General features: G+C 41.6%; 2 protein-coding genes across 2 annotated transcripts; both read right to left on the bottom strand.

The window, feature by feature from the left end:
* Window positions 1-2,181: 2,181 nt before the first annotated feature.
* On the bottom strand, window positions 2,182-4,335 carry slc25a5 (solute carrier family 25 member 5). Its single transcript, XM_069669594.1, has 4 exons — window positions 4,131-4,335; window positions 2,927-3,413; window positions 2,688-2,828; window positions 2,182-2,587 (listed from the first exon to the last, which is right to left on the bottom strand). Exons 1-4 carry the CDS (start codon window positions 4,239-4,241, stop codon window positions 2,430-2,432), a joined length of 897 nt encoding a protein of 298 aa, XP_069525695.1. The 5' UTR covers window positions 4,242-4,335; the 3' UTR covers window positions 2,182-2,429.
* A 1,254-nt stretch (window positions 4,336-5,589) lies between these two features.
* On the bottom strand, window positions 5,590-12,774 carry slc25a43 (solute carrier family 25 member 43). The gene is made up of 5 exons (XM_069670342.1): window positions 12,376-12,774; window positions 9,183-9,424; window positions 8,706-8,878; window positions 6,792-6,926; window positions 5,590-6,303 (listed from the first exon to the last, which is right to left on the bottom strand). Exons 1-5 carry the CDS (start codon window positions 12,645-12,647, stop codon window positions 6,100-6,102), a joined length of 1,026 nt encoding a protein of 341 aa, XP_069526443.1. The 5' UTR covers window positions 12,648-12,774; the 3' UTR covers window positions 5,590-6,099.
* Between the last annotated feature and the right edge of the window lie 3,742 nt (window positions 12,775-16,516).

Here is a 16,516-nt window from a genome sequence, read left to right as displayed (position 1 = left end):
GCTCTGAATACTGAATTTATGTTGCTGAAAATACTATAAAAGTAATGTTTTTCATGCAGGACTTCTACGTGTGGTAGTGGTACTTTTACTTCAGTAAAGGATACTTCCTTTAGCACGCAGCCTAAGCATCTCAGCCTGTAACACTTAGGAGTTTCAGCAGGTGTATTTGCAGTACTGGGACACTTAATGTTGGGGGAAATACTTAAAGCAGGGGGGGCTGATACTTTTACTTAAATGAATTTTGAATGTTTTTCCCAATGCTGATTAAAAAAACAAACTCTTGCTGACCTCAATTTTTGAGACATGCAAACATTTTGAGCAAAATAAGTTTTAAGGAAGTTATTGTCTCCGAAAAGGCTGAAATATTCATGAATTAAAGAGCACATTTAGGATCGTTGCAGCTTACCAGCCAAATAAATGAAATTTGTCACACTAAAACTCATTGACTACACTGGTCTGACTCGTTACCCAGACTTGACCTGAAGGAGGCCCGGCGTATCTTAAGCCGTACACACACACACAGACAGACTGACTGTGTGGCTGTGATCCCTGCTGCCTCTGATTCACTAATCCCTGTTAAAAGTTGTAATGGAGCGGCTGAAGGGAGGATTGCTACCTGCTGAGAGGGGCTCTTTGGGAATGGATTGGTCAACACGGTATTAAAATGTGATTTCCAGGGGTCGGCGGTTACGTCCAAGACTTTCTGAATCACTGAAAGGAGATTAAAGTATGCCCAGCTGAGTAAACCATGTAATCTGATAGTGTTGCTAAAATGAGGCTGTGTCCTTTCAAGATCAGTCTGGGTTCAGACTAAACACAGTGAGTGTCTACTGGATAAATTCACACGATGAAAACCTTTATGGCACTAACATTATCTGTAGCTGGCACGTCGACGTAGGCGACATTGTTTCAGCATCGCATGGGAGCAATACTACACTGAAGATATCTCCAGTGACAGCATTAAACTCCTGATGAACTGTGAGGGTGAACAATGGTTCAAAGTTGCACTAATATTTTTGATCTGAACAACTTATTCTCATCGACTCCAATTATGTGCTCAAACTTTCAATAAAAGCAATTACAGCTGCAGCGACCGAACGCTCGTGGAGGATTTCTGTGATGTTACAAGCCCGCTCTTGGACAGGGAGCTCGATTATGCTGTTTCCAAGTCATTGCTAATTAGAATGTCAGACCACCTGTCAAACAGCCTCTTAATTGAAACAGTGTCTTAATGTTCTTATCCTGAAGTGGGTAGATGATGTTCCCGGGGGAGTTTCAGCTCTTTAAATTGGTCAAAGGAAATGGCTGAAGACTGATCAAAGCTGCCAAGTGGCCATGTGATTTCATAGTATGGATGTAGTTCATAATACAAAGTGACGGTATATTGTTGGGATGCTAATGTGGCAGAGTCCAAATAGTTCAAATGTATGCAGCTGTAGACACTTAGTGTTGAGAGGGAGAGGGAATATTACAAAATTGACACACCCTGGTTACAGACGGCAAGAGGTACACTGCGTCCTCCCCTGTGTCGGCTACAATCATGCGCTTCCTTACAGCTGAAGAGATCGTGTATCAGGAGGAATTCAATTCATGCAACCCTGTTTAAATACACAGCAACATCCGCCTGAAACAGATGAGAGAACTCGACTGTGACTTTTGCTTCTGTGCTGTAATAAACATACATTTTTTTATTTGGCAATGATTTAGAGATCACTTGACCATGATAGTAAATAATTGGAACAGGTGTGTCTGTCAAGCAAGCTCAAGGTTAAAGTCCTCAGTCACTCCAGTCAGAGTCACAAGAGGCTTGGCAAGAGATAAAAGTATATTTAGCAGGTTGGATTAATCCACCCCGCGACAGGTTAGCCTGGTTAGAGAGTCACTCGAGCAAATGTTCAGCCGAACTATGCATGTATGTTGCTAAAGCTCCTGACGCTTCCTGCATATCACCTTTCTGCAAACATGCCTGGACTGAAATACCGTCAGCAGGTCAACTTTCTCAGCTGATTTTGGCTCGACCCCAACAACAACCTGGGAGACCCTCTGCAGCTCCAAGCTTTCACTTCTCACAGGACGCTGCCAAACGGCTTCCTGAAACAACACGCCTGTGAGACACTCTGTCAAACTGTCTGTAATGATACCCTTCAAATATGACATTACATTTCCAAACCAGACGGAGGATTCACTCAGTAGGTTGTGTTTATTTCTCTTTTTCCTGTGTGACAGGGAATGACATTCAGGTGAGGGGCAGAACAAAAGAAAAAGCATGGGCCAAGAGAAGAGTATGGAACAGATCCCCCCAGTACAACTAGTAGAAAATACTAGTTGGTCCCTATAAATATAAAGCGCAGCATTTTAAATCTTTCCAAATGTACAAGATATGTTACAGTTTAACTTCACAACATGAACAGTGGACATACAAAAACGACTTAGAGGACTTTCTTAAGCTCGTCGTACAAGACGAGCACGAAGGCGCCGCCCATGCCTCTGAGCACGTTAGACCATGCTCCCTTGAAGAAGGCCTTGGAGCCCTCATCACGGGCGATCTTCCTCCAGCAGTCGATGGTGCCGCTGTACATGATGTCGGCTGAGGGGAAAAACGGAAAAGCAAAGAGATGTCAAGCCTTTATTCTGCCAACAAAGCAGCCGAAACTGAAAGTTATGTTTTGATATCTTGTGTTTGTTACCTCCTTTGCGTCCAGACTGCATCATCATACGACGACGGACGGTGTCGAAGGGGTAAGACACGAGACCGGCCACCGCGGTCACAGACTGAGCAATCATCCAGCTAACAAAGATGTGTGTGTTCTTGGGGTCTGGGAGCATGCCTGTGAGAGAAATTACAATCAAGGTTAACTTAAATCCAAAAAGTCAAAGAAGTCCACTGAGAAAAGATAGTATATAAAGCTTTTAAGTGTCTGCTCACCCTTTGCTGTGTCATAGACGCCAAAGTAAGCCGCCCTGTAGATGATGATGCCCTGCACGGAGACACTGAAGCCCTGGTACAGACCCTTGATGCCATCAGACTTGCTGATCTTCACCAAGCAGTCTCCCAGGCCTTTGAACTCGCGCCCCTGTCCGGCTTTGCCCACATCAGCGGCCAGACGTGTTCTGGCGAAGTCGAGGGGGTAGACGAAGCAGAGCGACGTGGCACCAGCGGCACCGCCTGACGCTAGGTTACCTGCAAAGTATCTCCAGAACTGCTTGTGCTTGTCTACGCCGTCGAGGAAAATCTTCTTGTACTTGTCCTTGAAAGCAAAGTTGAGGGCCTGAGTGGGGAAGTATCGGATGACGTTGGCCAGATTCCCTCTCCAGAACGAGAGGAAGCCCTGCTCTTTGGGGATGCGGACGACACAGTCGATGATGCCCTTGTACTGCTTGTCGACTGAGATCTGTTTGCTGGCATGTTGTACCTGTGATTAAAGCAGAGAAGTGGCAGTGCATTAGATCGAGTTTAACATCTCCTAATTATCCAGTGTAAATGAGCACCTGTTAACTTTCTAACAACTATAGTTAGTGAGGACTCCAATTCCCATGACTCTCATGTGTCTGCCTGACACATTAGCATCCATGTGCCAGAGTACTACACTCATGGCAACCATTCAACAATTCACAGCCCCACCTCCTGCTGCTGCTTCTGATCTCAGGCCCAATGCAGCACTGGACTACCATGGCGCAAACCTTGCTGTGACCTTGGTTATTTGTTTTCAAGCCAAACTAAAGACCTGTCATGGAGCATGAACTTTTGTGAACACCACAGTCACAGTGGATGGTCACGTCTGCCTTTTATAACACACTGAAATTAAGCTGGGCAAGACTGCAGCTCTCTGGTCGGTGTATTGCGTAACAGATGTGATGCAGCTAGATTGTGCTCATTTCCATCTGTGCCTGCACCAATCTGTTACAGAGCTGATTCACTATCTTAAGTTTCTACGCTTTACAATGCAGCATCTTCACCTCACGTTCTTTACATCATGTCGTTGCTACTTTGTTAAATGTACCCTCCATCACTTGGACATCAGCAAGAAAATGTTGTAAATTAACAACATCAGTGTGCAGACACGAGCAGGCAGTATTTCATAAACATTAAATAACTTTTCATGCTGTTTTAAGAAAGTGTTAGCTCTTACCTGGAGGAGAAGCTTGACTCTCTCAATGGGGGCTACAGCTGTTTTGGAGATGGCAGCAGCAATACCACCAGCCAAGAAGTCCTTAGCGAAGGAAACAGCTTGTTCACTCATCTTCAGATGTTCTCAGTCGCTGTCCGGATGCCTCAGTCGGTGGGGTATGCCTGTAGAGTTGAAATGGCCGACTCAAACCTGGAGGAGAGGGGATTTAAGAAGGCTGTACGCGAGAAAAACCGTGAACTTCGACTCTTGCGGCTCATTGGTCGGCTGAGGGCGCGGTGGGCGGGACTAAAGGATATCTTCTGATATGATGCACTCCGTTGTCAGTCAAGAACATCATAGCAACACCAACTGTTAACGGTCTCTCAAGACGGAAAGTTTAACTACTTGATAAGAAGTTGTTTAGATGCTCTGATTGAATCACATCTCAACAGGAATCATGTTTTATGTTGAATTAAGTTTCTTTATAAGACTTTGTTCAAGGTCGAGTCAACTGGCACATTTAAAGCAGCTGAGGCCTAAAAGCTATGGTGGATAAAGGTCATCCCATCTGTTAATGTCCTTTGGCTGTCACTCAGTTTCTCACAGAGAAGTAGAAGGACATGATTTAATCACCTGACTGATACCACGCAAACTCTGTGTTAGCAGACTGATCCAACTTGTCAACCAAGTTAGCCCAATTAAAATCTTATGAGAAGAATGAACATAATTGTTGTTAATGGTTAACATCAGTGTGACTTAACACAATTACTAATCATTGGAAACCAGTTACACTATTTGAAGAGCCCAAACTACAGGGCAAATTGGAGTCACCGAATGAAGACAGTATGAAAAATAAAGAAAAAAAATATTATTCTGAATCTGGGCAGAAGAAAGTGTGAAGTTCTTGATCTTTTACTAAAGGTAGCAACACCAATATCAAGTTTGAAAAAAGTAACTCAAAAGCATCAACATCAAATTTACCAAAATTAAAGTACCAAAGTTAAAGTTATTATTGTTTTTAAATGATTGGTGCATAAATGTGTATTTCACCTGAATGTTGCTGTTGGTAATGGTGGAGCTGATTTTATTACTTTATATACTGCTGGTAGCCTGTGAATTCACCCCTATGGATCAATACAATCTTAACATGTTATAATTCACAATATATTTACTGAATATATTTTTTCTTCTGATCTTAATCTGTCCATCACTAGTAACGTAATCAAATAAACGTAGTTGAGTAAAATAGGCTGTATTGGCCTCTGAAATGTAGCAGCTGAAAATGAAAACACTCAATTGTTGTACAAGTCCCTCAAAGCTACACCTAAGTGCAGTGCTTAGGTAAAACACGAGGTGTCATTCCACCACTGGCACTGAGGAGGTATTTTTATCTATCTGTAGATTGGGACAACAGAGATTATAAATATGTAATCTAAATAATCAAGACTTTAAAAGCACACAATATCACATGACAAACAAAAAATGAATCAGTGAACGTTTAATGTTAACATCTCTTCCATCACAATCCTTGCACGTATTTACATGATTGTGCAAAACCAACTTAAACCTATGAAGCATCAAAATGTTACATTAATTTAACACTAAATATACAATCTATTACACAAGCGGAGTAAAAGAGCACTTGGAATCTATCTGAATAAACTATGGCACTATTTGATGTCAACGACACAATGGCTGAAATAAGCACAAAAATAAATAGTAGAAGGCACACAATGTTTGGTTAAAACAGGCATTATGGTGGACTGAACGATTCAGAAACAAATAATACTGCCAGATAAAATAACAAAGACCCGAAAGAGGTAGATCGTTGCCGACAGGACGGAAAAATAAATGCGTGTTAATACCTTATACGAAGACATGAAACCTGAAACACAATGTTAAATAATAATTAGAGCCTCTGAAGTATTTCAGTCCGGCAAATAAGTCAAGTGTGGTCAGCAGGCACTCCTCTTTATCCTCACGTGAAGATTCACCAGCGGTTTCCTAAAGACGACCCAAAGTTCCTGTTTTTCAAGTAGCGCTTCACCTCCTCCAGCTCGTGCGGCCCGAGGCTCTGGTCGACCCCCGGTGCAAGCTTGTAGCTCAACGGTGAGACGATGTACCCGTTGCGGTAAAGGCAGACCTGCTTACACATCTCGAAGCAGGTGAAGAGAAGGCCAAAGTAGGGAACAATCTGCACAGGAATGACAAGAGGTTGAGAGGAAGGGATGAGTGTGTGTACTTTTGATTAGTGAACTCAAGCATGTGATTCAAATATTAACCATAGAGTCTGACAGAGGAGGATGTGTGGTTTAGTTGTTGCTTTCAAACGTGTTTTAATTAAGAGTTCATTTTCATTCAGCGGCTCTTCAGAAGGCTGCACAAGTATAAAGCACCCATCATGACATTTGCAGCTGAAATATGAGAGTAGAGCATGCTGTTCCAGAGACAGACTTTGCTCACCTTGCTCGTGATATTCCTGCTATGAATTACGCACTGGACATAGCTTCCCCCCTCCCCCTCATCACTTACCCTTTTGCAGTGCCCTGGGTTACAATAAAGTCACTCATGTTCCAAAGCACGTGCACTCATTTCTGCTCCTAATACTTGTATGCAACACAAGCAGACAAGAACTCCGTCCTTATAATTGACAGATAGTACAGCTTTAGTGTGAAATCGTACCTTTATTGTGTTTGCAGTGAGTCCGTTCCACAGTGAGAGGACGCCCTTGTTTTTAACCACTTGAATGAAACAGTCAATCATCCCACTGAAATGGACGTCGACTCCGCCGAAATGGGGCAGACGGGGACTCTGCGCCTGAGAGGAGAGTGAAAGTGAAAATAAAGGGTAGTAAATCAGCGATCAGTGTCACACAATGTCTATAAAGTAATAAAGAAATGTCACGTAAAGCATGACAAGAAAGACAAAACTCCATTCAGTGATTATGAATCAGTTTTATATCAGCAGTGAAGGACTCTGATAACCTTCAAATCTACTGGTTTAATCAACTCCTCAATTCACCTTTATGGCAATTACCTGCACAAATCAGTTAAACATTACTTTTATTTACAATTTAAAACAAGCAACACTGTTATAGACTTAAATACAGGCGGGGGAAATTTAGGTGGATAAATAAAGGCTAGAAAAGATGATAACTTTGTCCTGTGCTGGTTTGCTAACCACAGCGACAGCTCTTCGGCTGAATGTCATGTGACGGAGGAAATGTATCTTTAGAAGCCTGAAGGTTCCCTGAGGGAACGCGCAGCCATACGGGTGTTAAACTCTTCAAACAGCTTCATTTGTAGAGGAAACATCAAGCGAAGCAGCGAGTTAAACAATACTCAGCCTAAATCGTTACCCGAAGCTTCTGCAAACATTCCTTCATCTGTCCTCTGATGTTTAACTCTGACACCAAGACAAGAGCTGAATCCCTAAATGACATTATTGTGTAACACTATCATAAGGTGCCATGGTTGTAATGTTCTGATGATCTGGACATACACACCTCTCACCTCGTCTGCTGTCTGATAGTTCCTGTCTATCTTTGGTGAACTTATCTATAGCTTGTGCAGACCCGGGACACATTCACATTCCCAGCTGCTGTCAGACCGTGTTGAAACGTGTGGGGGGCTAATAATAGGCGAATAAAACCGGATGTAGTAATCTGTCCTTTGCAGCACCATTGTTCACCATGTGTCCTCCGTCACATGCAGAATGAATCTCAAGCGTCATTTAAGGTGAACATGCTGCACATTGTTTTCAAACACTGTTTACATTCAACACAGCACACATTAGCTTACTTTAAAAGAGGCAAAGGTTACATTTTTACTGAGTGTTCAAACTGTCCACGTACCCAAACATTGAGAGACCAAGTCAGGCTACATACACTGCTACTGCCACCTTATGGATAAAAGGTAGTACTACAACAACTTTACTAAACTTACTGCGCTGTAAACTTGTTGCGTCTGCAGTTGTTTCCAAGAATATGTCAGGTAAAAAGATGACCCACAACAGATAACACAGAAATATGAATAAAAACACATAATGAAATAAAAAGTAAATAAGTTAAGCATTATCCCTATGCATTTGAAAAAGTCTTAAAATTGTCCACAGGTTTTTTATTGAATAATTTTTTGTATATTTTTATTGTGCAGTTTGTATTTTTGTTCTGTCTCTTCTAGGAACAGTGAGTTAACTAAGGCTATAAATACTGTGGTGTGTGGAATCACTTAACATGCTACATACCTGTCCCTGAAGAATTAAATATTAAAATAAATTTCCGGAATAGACGAAGACCAGGAAGTAAATCATTGACTTTTTATATATTTTTTGATGTTATTTCTTTCCTATTCATTTCTGATATTCTTTATTTATTAATTTGCTTTTACCTATTTAAAATTCCTTTTTGTAATTGTCCCTATAAAAAAAACTAGCCTTTAGGGGCGCTGGTTTAGTTCAGCTGGTCAGCAGTCGCCCCATGTATAGAGGCTACAGTCCTCGACACACTGATCGCAGGCTCAACTCGCGATCTGCCGATCATTTAGTCATGTCAAGCCCCAAAAAATGTATACAGAAAGCATCCTTGTGGTTAATTACCTGCATCTTCCTTTTTACAGTTTCAAAGGGGTAGGAGAGGGTTTGGGCCACTCCAGCTGCAAGACAGCCATTAATGAAGTTCTGGAGGGGAGTGAAGCGAAAAGGAGGCTCCTGCCAGAGCTTGTCCAAGTTCATGTAGACGGCATAGCAGCCCAGAGAGAAGGGAAAAGCACCTGTAGACAAGTGACAAGATACAGTTAAATATATCATTGATGAGCTGTTTGAAGAAAGTGATGGAACGCAGAACTACATGACGGTTTGCTCTTTGCTCAAGTAATCAATAAAATCTACCACATCATCAAAAGGACAAATGTAAAATTTAATATCCATAATTTTTTTTAAATCTATCCACCCATATAAATACTAACATGCACTGTTTAGTAAGCGAAAACCAGAGCTATCACAGCAGCATTAATGTCTGATATCTTAACATCTACCATAGGAAACAAACTCATTTGTAAGAACATGCAAACACACCTAGCAAAGTCAGGGAGAACCCCCTGTAGAGAGCCAGCAGCCCTTCACTCCTCTGGATCTTGGACAGAGTGTAAAATACGCCGATGTACGTGGGCTGTCTGCAGTTCTGAACCACCAGCCTGGTTTCTGCCACCTCCAGAGGGTACGTGGCCAGAGCAGCAGCAACTCCAGCCAGCCCTCCGGCCAGTATGGCTCTCCACTGAGAGATGAAGCCCAGCTCATCCATGTGCAGGTGGACTATCCTGCACACAGAAGAAGGAGGCAAAACGGAGAACAGTTATAGGATGGATTGCAGATTGAGTGAATGGTTCCATAGGTACACACATTTTTTATGTTTCATTTGTTGTAAGTGTATTTTTATCTGCCAGGGATGGGCATTTCAAGCAAAAGTACTATTCAGGAACTATTCAACCATTATTCAAAGACTGTTTTATGTAAACTGAATTTGGGCTGAAACTAGCTTCTATTTTTAACATCTCTAAATCTGGTTATGCGGTTTGGGATTAATCACTTTGCATTAAGATTAAGAGATGTTTTAGTGGCCATAACAAGTTTTCTGAACCCAAGAAAAGTCTTAAAGTTTGAACTACAAGAAGGGCCTGAGCCGCCTCTACCTGAGGAGGTCCTTTAACATCTGCAGGACGATGCTGAAGATGTTTATGAGTCTGTGGTGGCAAGTGCTATCCTGTTTGCTGCTGTGTGCTGTGGCAGCAGGCTGTGGGTAGCTGACACCAACAGACTGAACAAACTGACACGCAAGGCCGGTGACGCTGTGGGGGTGGAGCTAGACTCTCTGATAGTGGTGTCTGACAGGAGGATGCTGTCCAAATTACGGGTTATCTTAGACAATGTCTCCCACCCACTCCGAGATGTGGTGGTTAAGCACAGGAGCATGTTAAGTCAAAGACTCATTCCCTGAGATGCACCACAGAACGCCACAGGAAGTCTTTCTTGCCTGGGGCCATCAAACTCTACAGCTGCTCCCTCTGAGTGTCTGACACACAGACACCGACTTTTAACTGTGCACTGAACTGAACTCTTACTCTACATGAGCTGGATAATTGTGCAATAATTCAACTGTGTAATATGTAAATGTAAATATGTACATAAATACTGCATACACTGATCATTTGTAAATAACTCTTATGTATATAACTTTTTGCATCGTACTCTTATTTTTGCATTTAACTTTATTCTGGAAATTATGTTTAATTCTGGCATTCATATTTAAATCACCATTGATCCACTTCTCAGCATTTAATCGTTATGTCTTAATTACTGTATACATAATGCACATATTTGACATTTTATCTTACTTCTATTTATGACATATATTTCTCTGTGCTTTCTCAGAGCAACTGTAATGCCCCAATTTCCCACCGGGGATAAATAATGTATTTCTGATTCTGATCAAACCAACAGTTAAAGACCAATAATTTAATTGTGATATAAAACATAAACAAGTAGCAAATGTGAAGAAGTTACTCACATTTGGGTTCTTCCTTTAAAATTACTTTAACTGATTCATCACTCATGTTTTGACAGCTAATTTTCATTGAGCAATCAAATTGACGGATTGCATCAGTGCTAAGTTGAATATCTTTGGGTATAGACCTATTGGTTCAACAGAACAATTAATCCATTTTTAAAAAGATATTCTATTAGCACAAACTATAACTAGCAGCAATCATTAAATTTATTAATAAGCACTTTTATTGTACATGTTGTTAATGTTTTTTTCAAATGTGAGGACATGTTTTTAGTCGCCTACAAACATGGAGCGAGTGAATAACACGCCATGTGTGCGTGTGCGTGTGTGTGTGTGTGCACAGAAAATGGCTTTCTTTTCCTGGAACACGGTGTACTGACGGGACAGTGGTGTGCAGAGTCAGGATGCGGTATTGTTTACACGCACGTGTGTCCTGAAACGTGAGAGGTTACACATTGACAGCAGACAGGACACAGGTTACAGTATTTATGACTGCACCCTCAGTTACTGTTGTCCAAGCTATAGTTCCTCTCTGCACGGATGTTTATTAATCAGCCATGCTGTCAGCACTGCGGCAGTGGCACGCTTTGTCCTGTAGTAACCCAACAGAATTGTTTTGTATTCCTGTGCCCTGAGTTCAGCCTTACAGGCAACATTTACTCTCAGTACGAATGTTTCCCTCTTCCCTCAAACACCATTAAGTAATCATAAAAAAATCTACAAATACGTATTATGTTAGGGTTGCAACTACCACCAATTTCCATTATCAATTGTTTAGGAATAGAAAAGTTTAATCAGTAAACTTGATTTTTAAATGTCAGAAAACTTTTTTTCATTTTCTCAAAGCCGAACCTGTTTTGTAAATCAAATGTTATTCTATTTACTTTCATAGATGACAAAGAAAACCAGTAAATATTTGCATATACAGAGAAGAAATTACTTAAATATTTAGTTCATAATCATTTTACGAGGAAAAGAACAGCAACAGTGTGATGATTACTTTAAGTTGTTGAAGAAAACAAGGCATTTGAAAATGTTACCTTCGTCTTCAGGATACTTATTAACTATAACGGCTCAGACTCTTTCTGGCATTTAAAACAAAACTATTGATTGATTAAATCGGGGAAATAATCAGCTAGTTAATCAACATTAACATCAAAGTTACCGAATAATTGTTACCTATTGGCTGAAGGAGTACTTTTTTCAACTCTAGTATATTGTTGAGATTGGTTGGGTATTCAATGAAATAAAGGAACGCAAACTACCTCTAAGAACAAACTCAGGGCAGAAAACCCCCTGTCACTTTAAAAATCGACTGAGTGAACACAGCCTTCTGATTGGCTGAAAATAGAAGGTGAGCCTCGTACTATAAAACAGGAAGTACATCTTTAGCTCAAAGGATAAAAGTAAACAGACCATTTAAACGAACCCCTTAGTGTTATTTCACCGTCGTAATAAATACAAAAATTATCCTGAAAATATGTTTTTTTTCTTTTACAGTATTTAATATTTGTCATTTGTTCCTTTACGCTACTCACCACACAAACTTGCTAAATCAACATCAGCTGACTACGTTAGCTAACAAGCTAATTTAGCACAGTTACTAGGAAACACTCCGCTCAAACAACAAGATGTTTGTTGTTGATATGCATGTTAAGTCCACACAAAGTGAGACAAACTTAACTTAGGTTCAGTTTCACTTACTTTTTGTATGTTGTGAGATGAACTGCAGTGTAGGGGAACAACCGCAGACATGACGCCAGGTTTCCTTTCCAAAATCCTCGAAGCCCCTCATTCTGATAGATGCGGAGAAAACTTTGCCAGAAGCCCCTCTTACAGTGAAAAGTTCCAACCTGACTCTTAATTTTAACCACCTCTAAGGGAGACGTGACGGTTTTACTGAAAAACCCGGCGAAACCGACGCACATAAAGCTTTGAGAACTCGTCAGCCTGTTGTCTTTTTTGACTGAGGCCATTACTGTTTGGCCCTCCGTTGACCTGTCCGCTTCCTGCGATGATTTCAGTTTTCTCCGACGGACAGGAATGGATTTGTTTGTGCAGGTTAGACATCTAAATATAGAGGACGAGGAGGTATCCGTCTCCTGTCCCGTCCAGCGGTGTTATGTGACAAAGCTGGAGGGAGCTGGAGTGACGTCTCAGTGTAACTAGAGGGCGCCATTGCACCTGGATAAAACCTCAGAGGAGCCTTCAGATACATTGTTATAAACAACACCGTATACTGTTGTTGGCCCAGAAATATATATTTAAAAAAATATAAGAAGACAAAAACCTTTTAACTGTGTGTGACAACTTTTAAACAATGATGACAATAGCTTCCTGAGTAAAAATAGTATCCACTTAGATGTATGTTAAATGGGTTGCATTCATTCATTTTAAGCAATTTTGTATTTTGACTTTTTTCTCCTTCTCTGCCTTTTTTTGTTATAAACCTGGGACACGTTTGGCACCCCCTGCACAGTAGTAGCTGAGTCTGTAGTTTGAAGGGCATTCTTTCTGTGAATTCAAGTCAGTGGATCCATATTACAGCAGGTAAGAGACAGCTCGATAAAGAATTTTAAAATGTGTATATAGCTATATCAATTCAAGTATGTCATTAAATAGCTACAGTCTTGTGTTGACTTTTTCCCCAGATGTTTTGATACCATACTTTAACACTTTTTCAAGCAAATATTTACTTTTTACAGAAAGCTAATGGCTGAAGAATCACTTAATGGAGTTTTTTACCCTAAAAACAGAAAACAAGACCAAAAAACATTCTTGAAGGTCAAAACTGCAGGAGTGTATCTGTAATTAACAAAGATAAACAATGGAACAAGTAAAAGATTGTGGTCAGTGCAATAATTATTTAGTCCTTTGTATACAACAGCTAGTTGAAGAATACTCCTACTTGTATAACAATTGTATACCTCTTATTTTATTGTATTTATTTTATATATTCTTATTTCTGTATTGTATTTATTACTTGCTATGTGCTGCTGCAGCACATGAATTTCCCCACTGGGGATAAATAAAGGATTTTCTTATCTCATTTTGTCAGTGATGTACATCTTATAAACATCACAGTAGTTAAAATGTTTGAATGAAACTCGTGTTCAGCTGACCTCTTGAGAAACACTGAGAACCTTTTTAGGATCTGCATGCTGCATGGGATTTGTTGGATGACTTTGTTTCTGCAGGTGGCGCCAGACTCAAACTTTTTGGTTTTCATGCCAACTGCGACTGAAAGAACTTTCAGAATATCCAACTCAAGAAGAGGGCAGTTTTGGCTTATAAATAGCTACTACAAATACACAAGTATGATTTTGGGAGGCTATTCTGAATAGCAGCTGAGAGACATTTTATTTTGTATTTTGGTGCATTGTTTTGTTTTAATGGGTTATTGACAGAAAATCTGATTTGTACGACAGGACCTCCTGGTGACACTATCATCATCTTGTTTCTGCACCACCAGGCAAAAAAAAATCATATTTTCTTCATTGTAACACCAAGATAAGGCAGCTCTGATTCAGCGAACAACTGTATTTATCAGCAGGGCTTCATTGTTGCTCTCTTGTCTCAGCACCATGTTTGTTTTCCTCTTGTCTTGGCCTGCCAGGAGCGCCTCCCTCCCCTGCCGTGCTGACAACCTGAGCTGTATGCGAGGAGCCCGCGTTCTGTCTGCGGCTGGACCACTTGGCTCATTCACAAAGGCTGTGTGGAATAACAGAGCCGAGCAGAGGAAATGACAGCCTGATCACAAGAGGTTTCCCTCTCTCCCTCCTCTGGGGGTGGAGCAGGGTGTGTCTCTATGTGTGTGCACGTCTGTGTGTGTGTGTGTGTGTGTGTGGCTTTCACTCAAAGCTCAATGGCCAATTTCAATGCAATGATGGTTCAGAAACAAGTGCAGCACTTTTCACTGCCCTCAGATGAACAGGCAGTGAAATCATAGTTCATCTAGTCAAGCAACCGCACTACTATTTTAGTCTATTGAGTTTTCAGCTAATCAATACAATTTTTAGAGACAGGGCGAGAGGCTGGTAAAAGAAGTTCAAGCAATTTGCTTCAAAAATTTTCTCCAGCTGAAGAATGTCAAAGAATAAGTACATTTCCCCCCTCGGAGCAATAAAAAGGCCCGCTTTGAAGGTGCTTTGATCTCTCTGTCATATGTGCTTGTAATACACGAGATAATGGGACGTCTTTCTTTAAAGATAAGTGGTGTATCTTATCAATTAGTGCTTCAGCAATCAAACAGGACACCTCCAACAATCTGCTGCCACTCTGTCTCCTCTGCTGTCCTTCCTCTGCCCCTCACACTGCCTTCCCTACCCGCCTGTATGCATATAGAATACACATAGATCCCTGCCCTCTTCCTGTATGTATGTATACACCCCCCCCTCCTGCATGAGTGCTTCCTCCATGCAGCAGAGCAGCGCGGGAGCAGCCTGTGTGCCTTTGTGTCTCCGGGACTGGCACGTAGCAGTAGGTGTAGGCTGGCTGAGGCATTGTCATGCTCTGGGTGTCATGCGCAAGTCAACCCTTGATCTCCCACTTTGAAGTGCATTGCTGGAGGACCTGAGAGGGCAGACTGTGGATCCGGTGTGAGCTCGCTGCGGTCAGCAGAGGGCGCCTGATACCAGGGAGGCTGCACAGGGGCCTGAGCCGCTGTCATCCTCACAGACTGCTGCAATAAAAATCTCACCTCATTATCTGAGACAGTCACATCACAGGCTTGTGTTGGCAGGGGAGGGGAGGGGAAAGGGAAGAAAGGGTGGAGGTGGGGGTGGGTGACACCAGAGTCTGTCTGTATGTGTCATTCTTAAAGGGTGGGGGGTTGTATTGGTGAGAAAAATCAGGCATAAGTACAATTCACTGCGGCACCATGTTCACACCTCGACCTGCAAGGCTCGGGCCAAACTGCTCACTCCCCGGCTCACTTCACAGGAACGGGAGACTTGTTATGCATAAGGGCCTAATTCTGAATTAATGGTTTCAGTGATGGGTTAACCTGTGAAAGGTTGTCAGGGTTTGTTAGGAATACTAAATGCAATGTTGCACCTCATTACAGGGAACAGTCTGGATTACGACAAATACTTAAACTGTTATCTCAGCCCTGCAGACCGGAGAATGTGCCTCAATACAGTCATAAACATTTGAAATCTGCAGTAAATGTGTAGCTTTAAGAAGGTTATTTGTGTAGGGATGCATTCAAGTGCGGATCCATAAATTATTGCGCGAATGTGGATCAAATATGAACCGATTTGCAGTGACATTTTAATGGGGTTGAAATCAGTTGTGGGATTACAAAAAAAGAGAAAAAAAATGGGACTGTGTCAGGGGGAAAAAATGATTTTATAAAGATAAGTTGAGTAAAAATGACATAATGTTTGTGCAGTTTGTAATTGCCTTGTAAAAACGTAACAAGGAATGATGCATCACCTATTTAGTCAGGATGTGCATGACCAGGAGGCCCATTGTCTGTGAGGATGCAGAGGAGAACTTCTGGCAGCTGGTGCCCCCTTATCTTCCCATGTACAGCCAATAAATCAATATCAAATCTAAGGAACAGGAAGCCAGATGGCCTTCCCACAACCCACGAGGCCAGGCCGCTCTCAGGGCCTCCTCGGCTACTGTACCGCCAGTGCATGCAGCAGCAGCAGCCCTTTGAAGACATACACATTCAACAAGCAGCTCAATGAATGACTAAAGGGAACAAATAAGCTGTTACGACTCTGCTCAAATCAGTGTTTGTGTTTCCATCCACATCAAAGGCCTCAGTCTGTTTGATATGCAGCCCCCACACCTTGATCCGAGCCACGTACAGGTAGAGGGGAGGAGCAGGCCATTG

The sequence above is a fragment of the Semicossyphus pulcher genome, unplaced genomic scaffold, assembly GCF_022749685.1.
Source record: "Semicossyphus pulcher isolate SPU_LCO1_2020_fin unplaced genomic scaffold, fSemPul1.0.p SCAF_2, whole genome shotgun sequence".
Classification (NCBI taxonomy): domain Eukaryota; kingdom Metazoa; phylum Chordata; class Actinopteri; order Labriformes; family Labridae; genus Semicossyphus; species Semicossyphus pulcher.
This window is presented reverse-complemented; position numbering and strand designations above follow the sequence as displayed.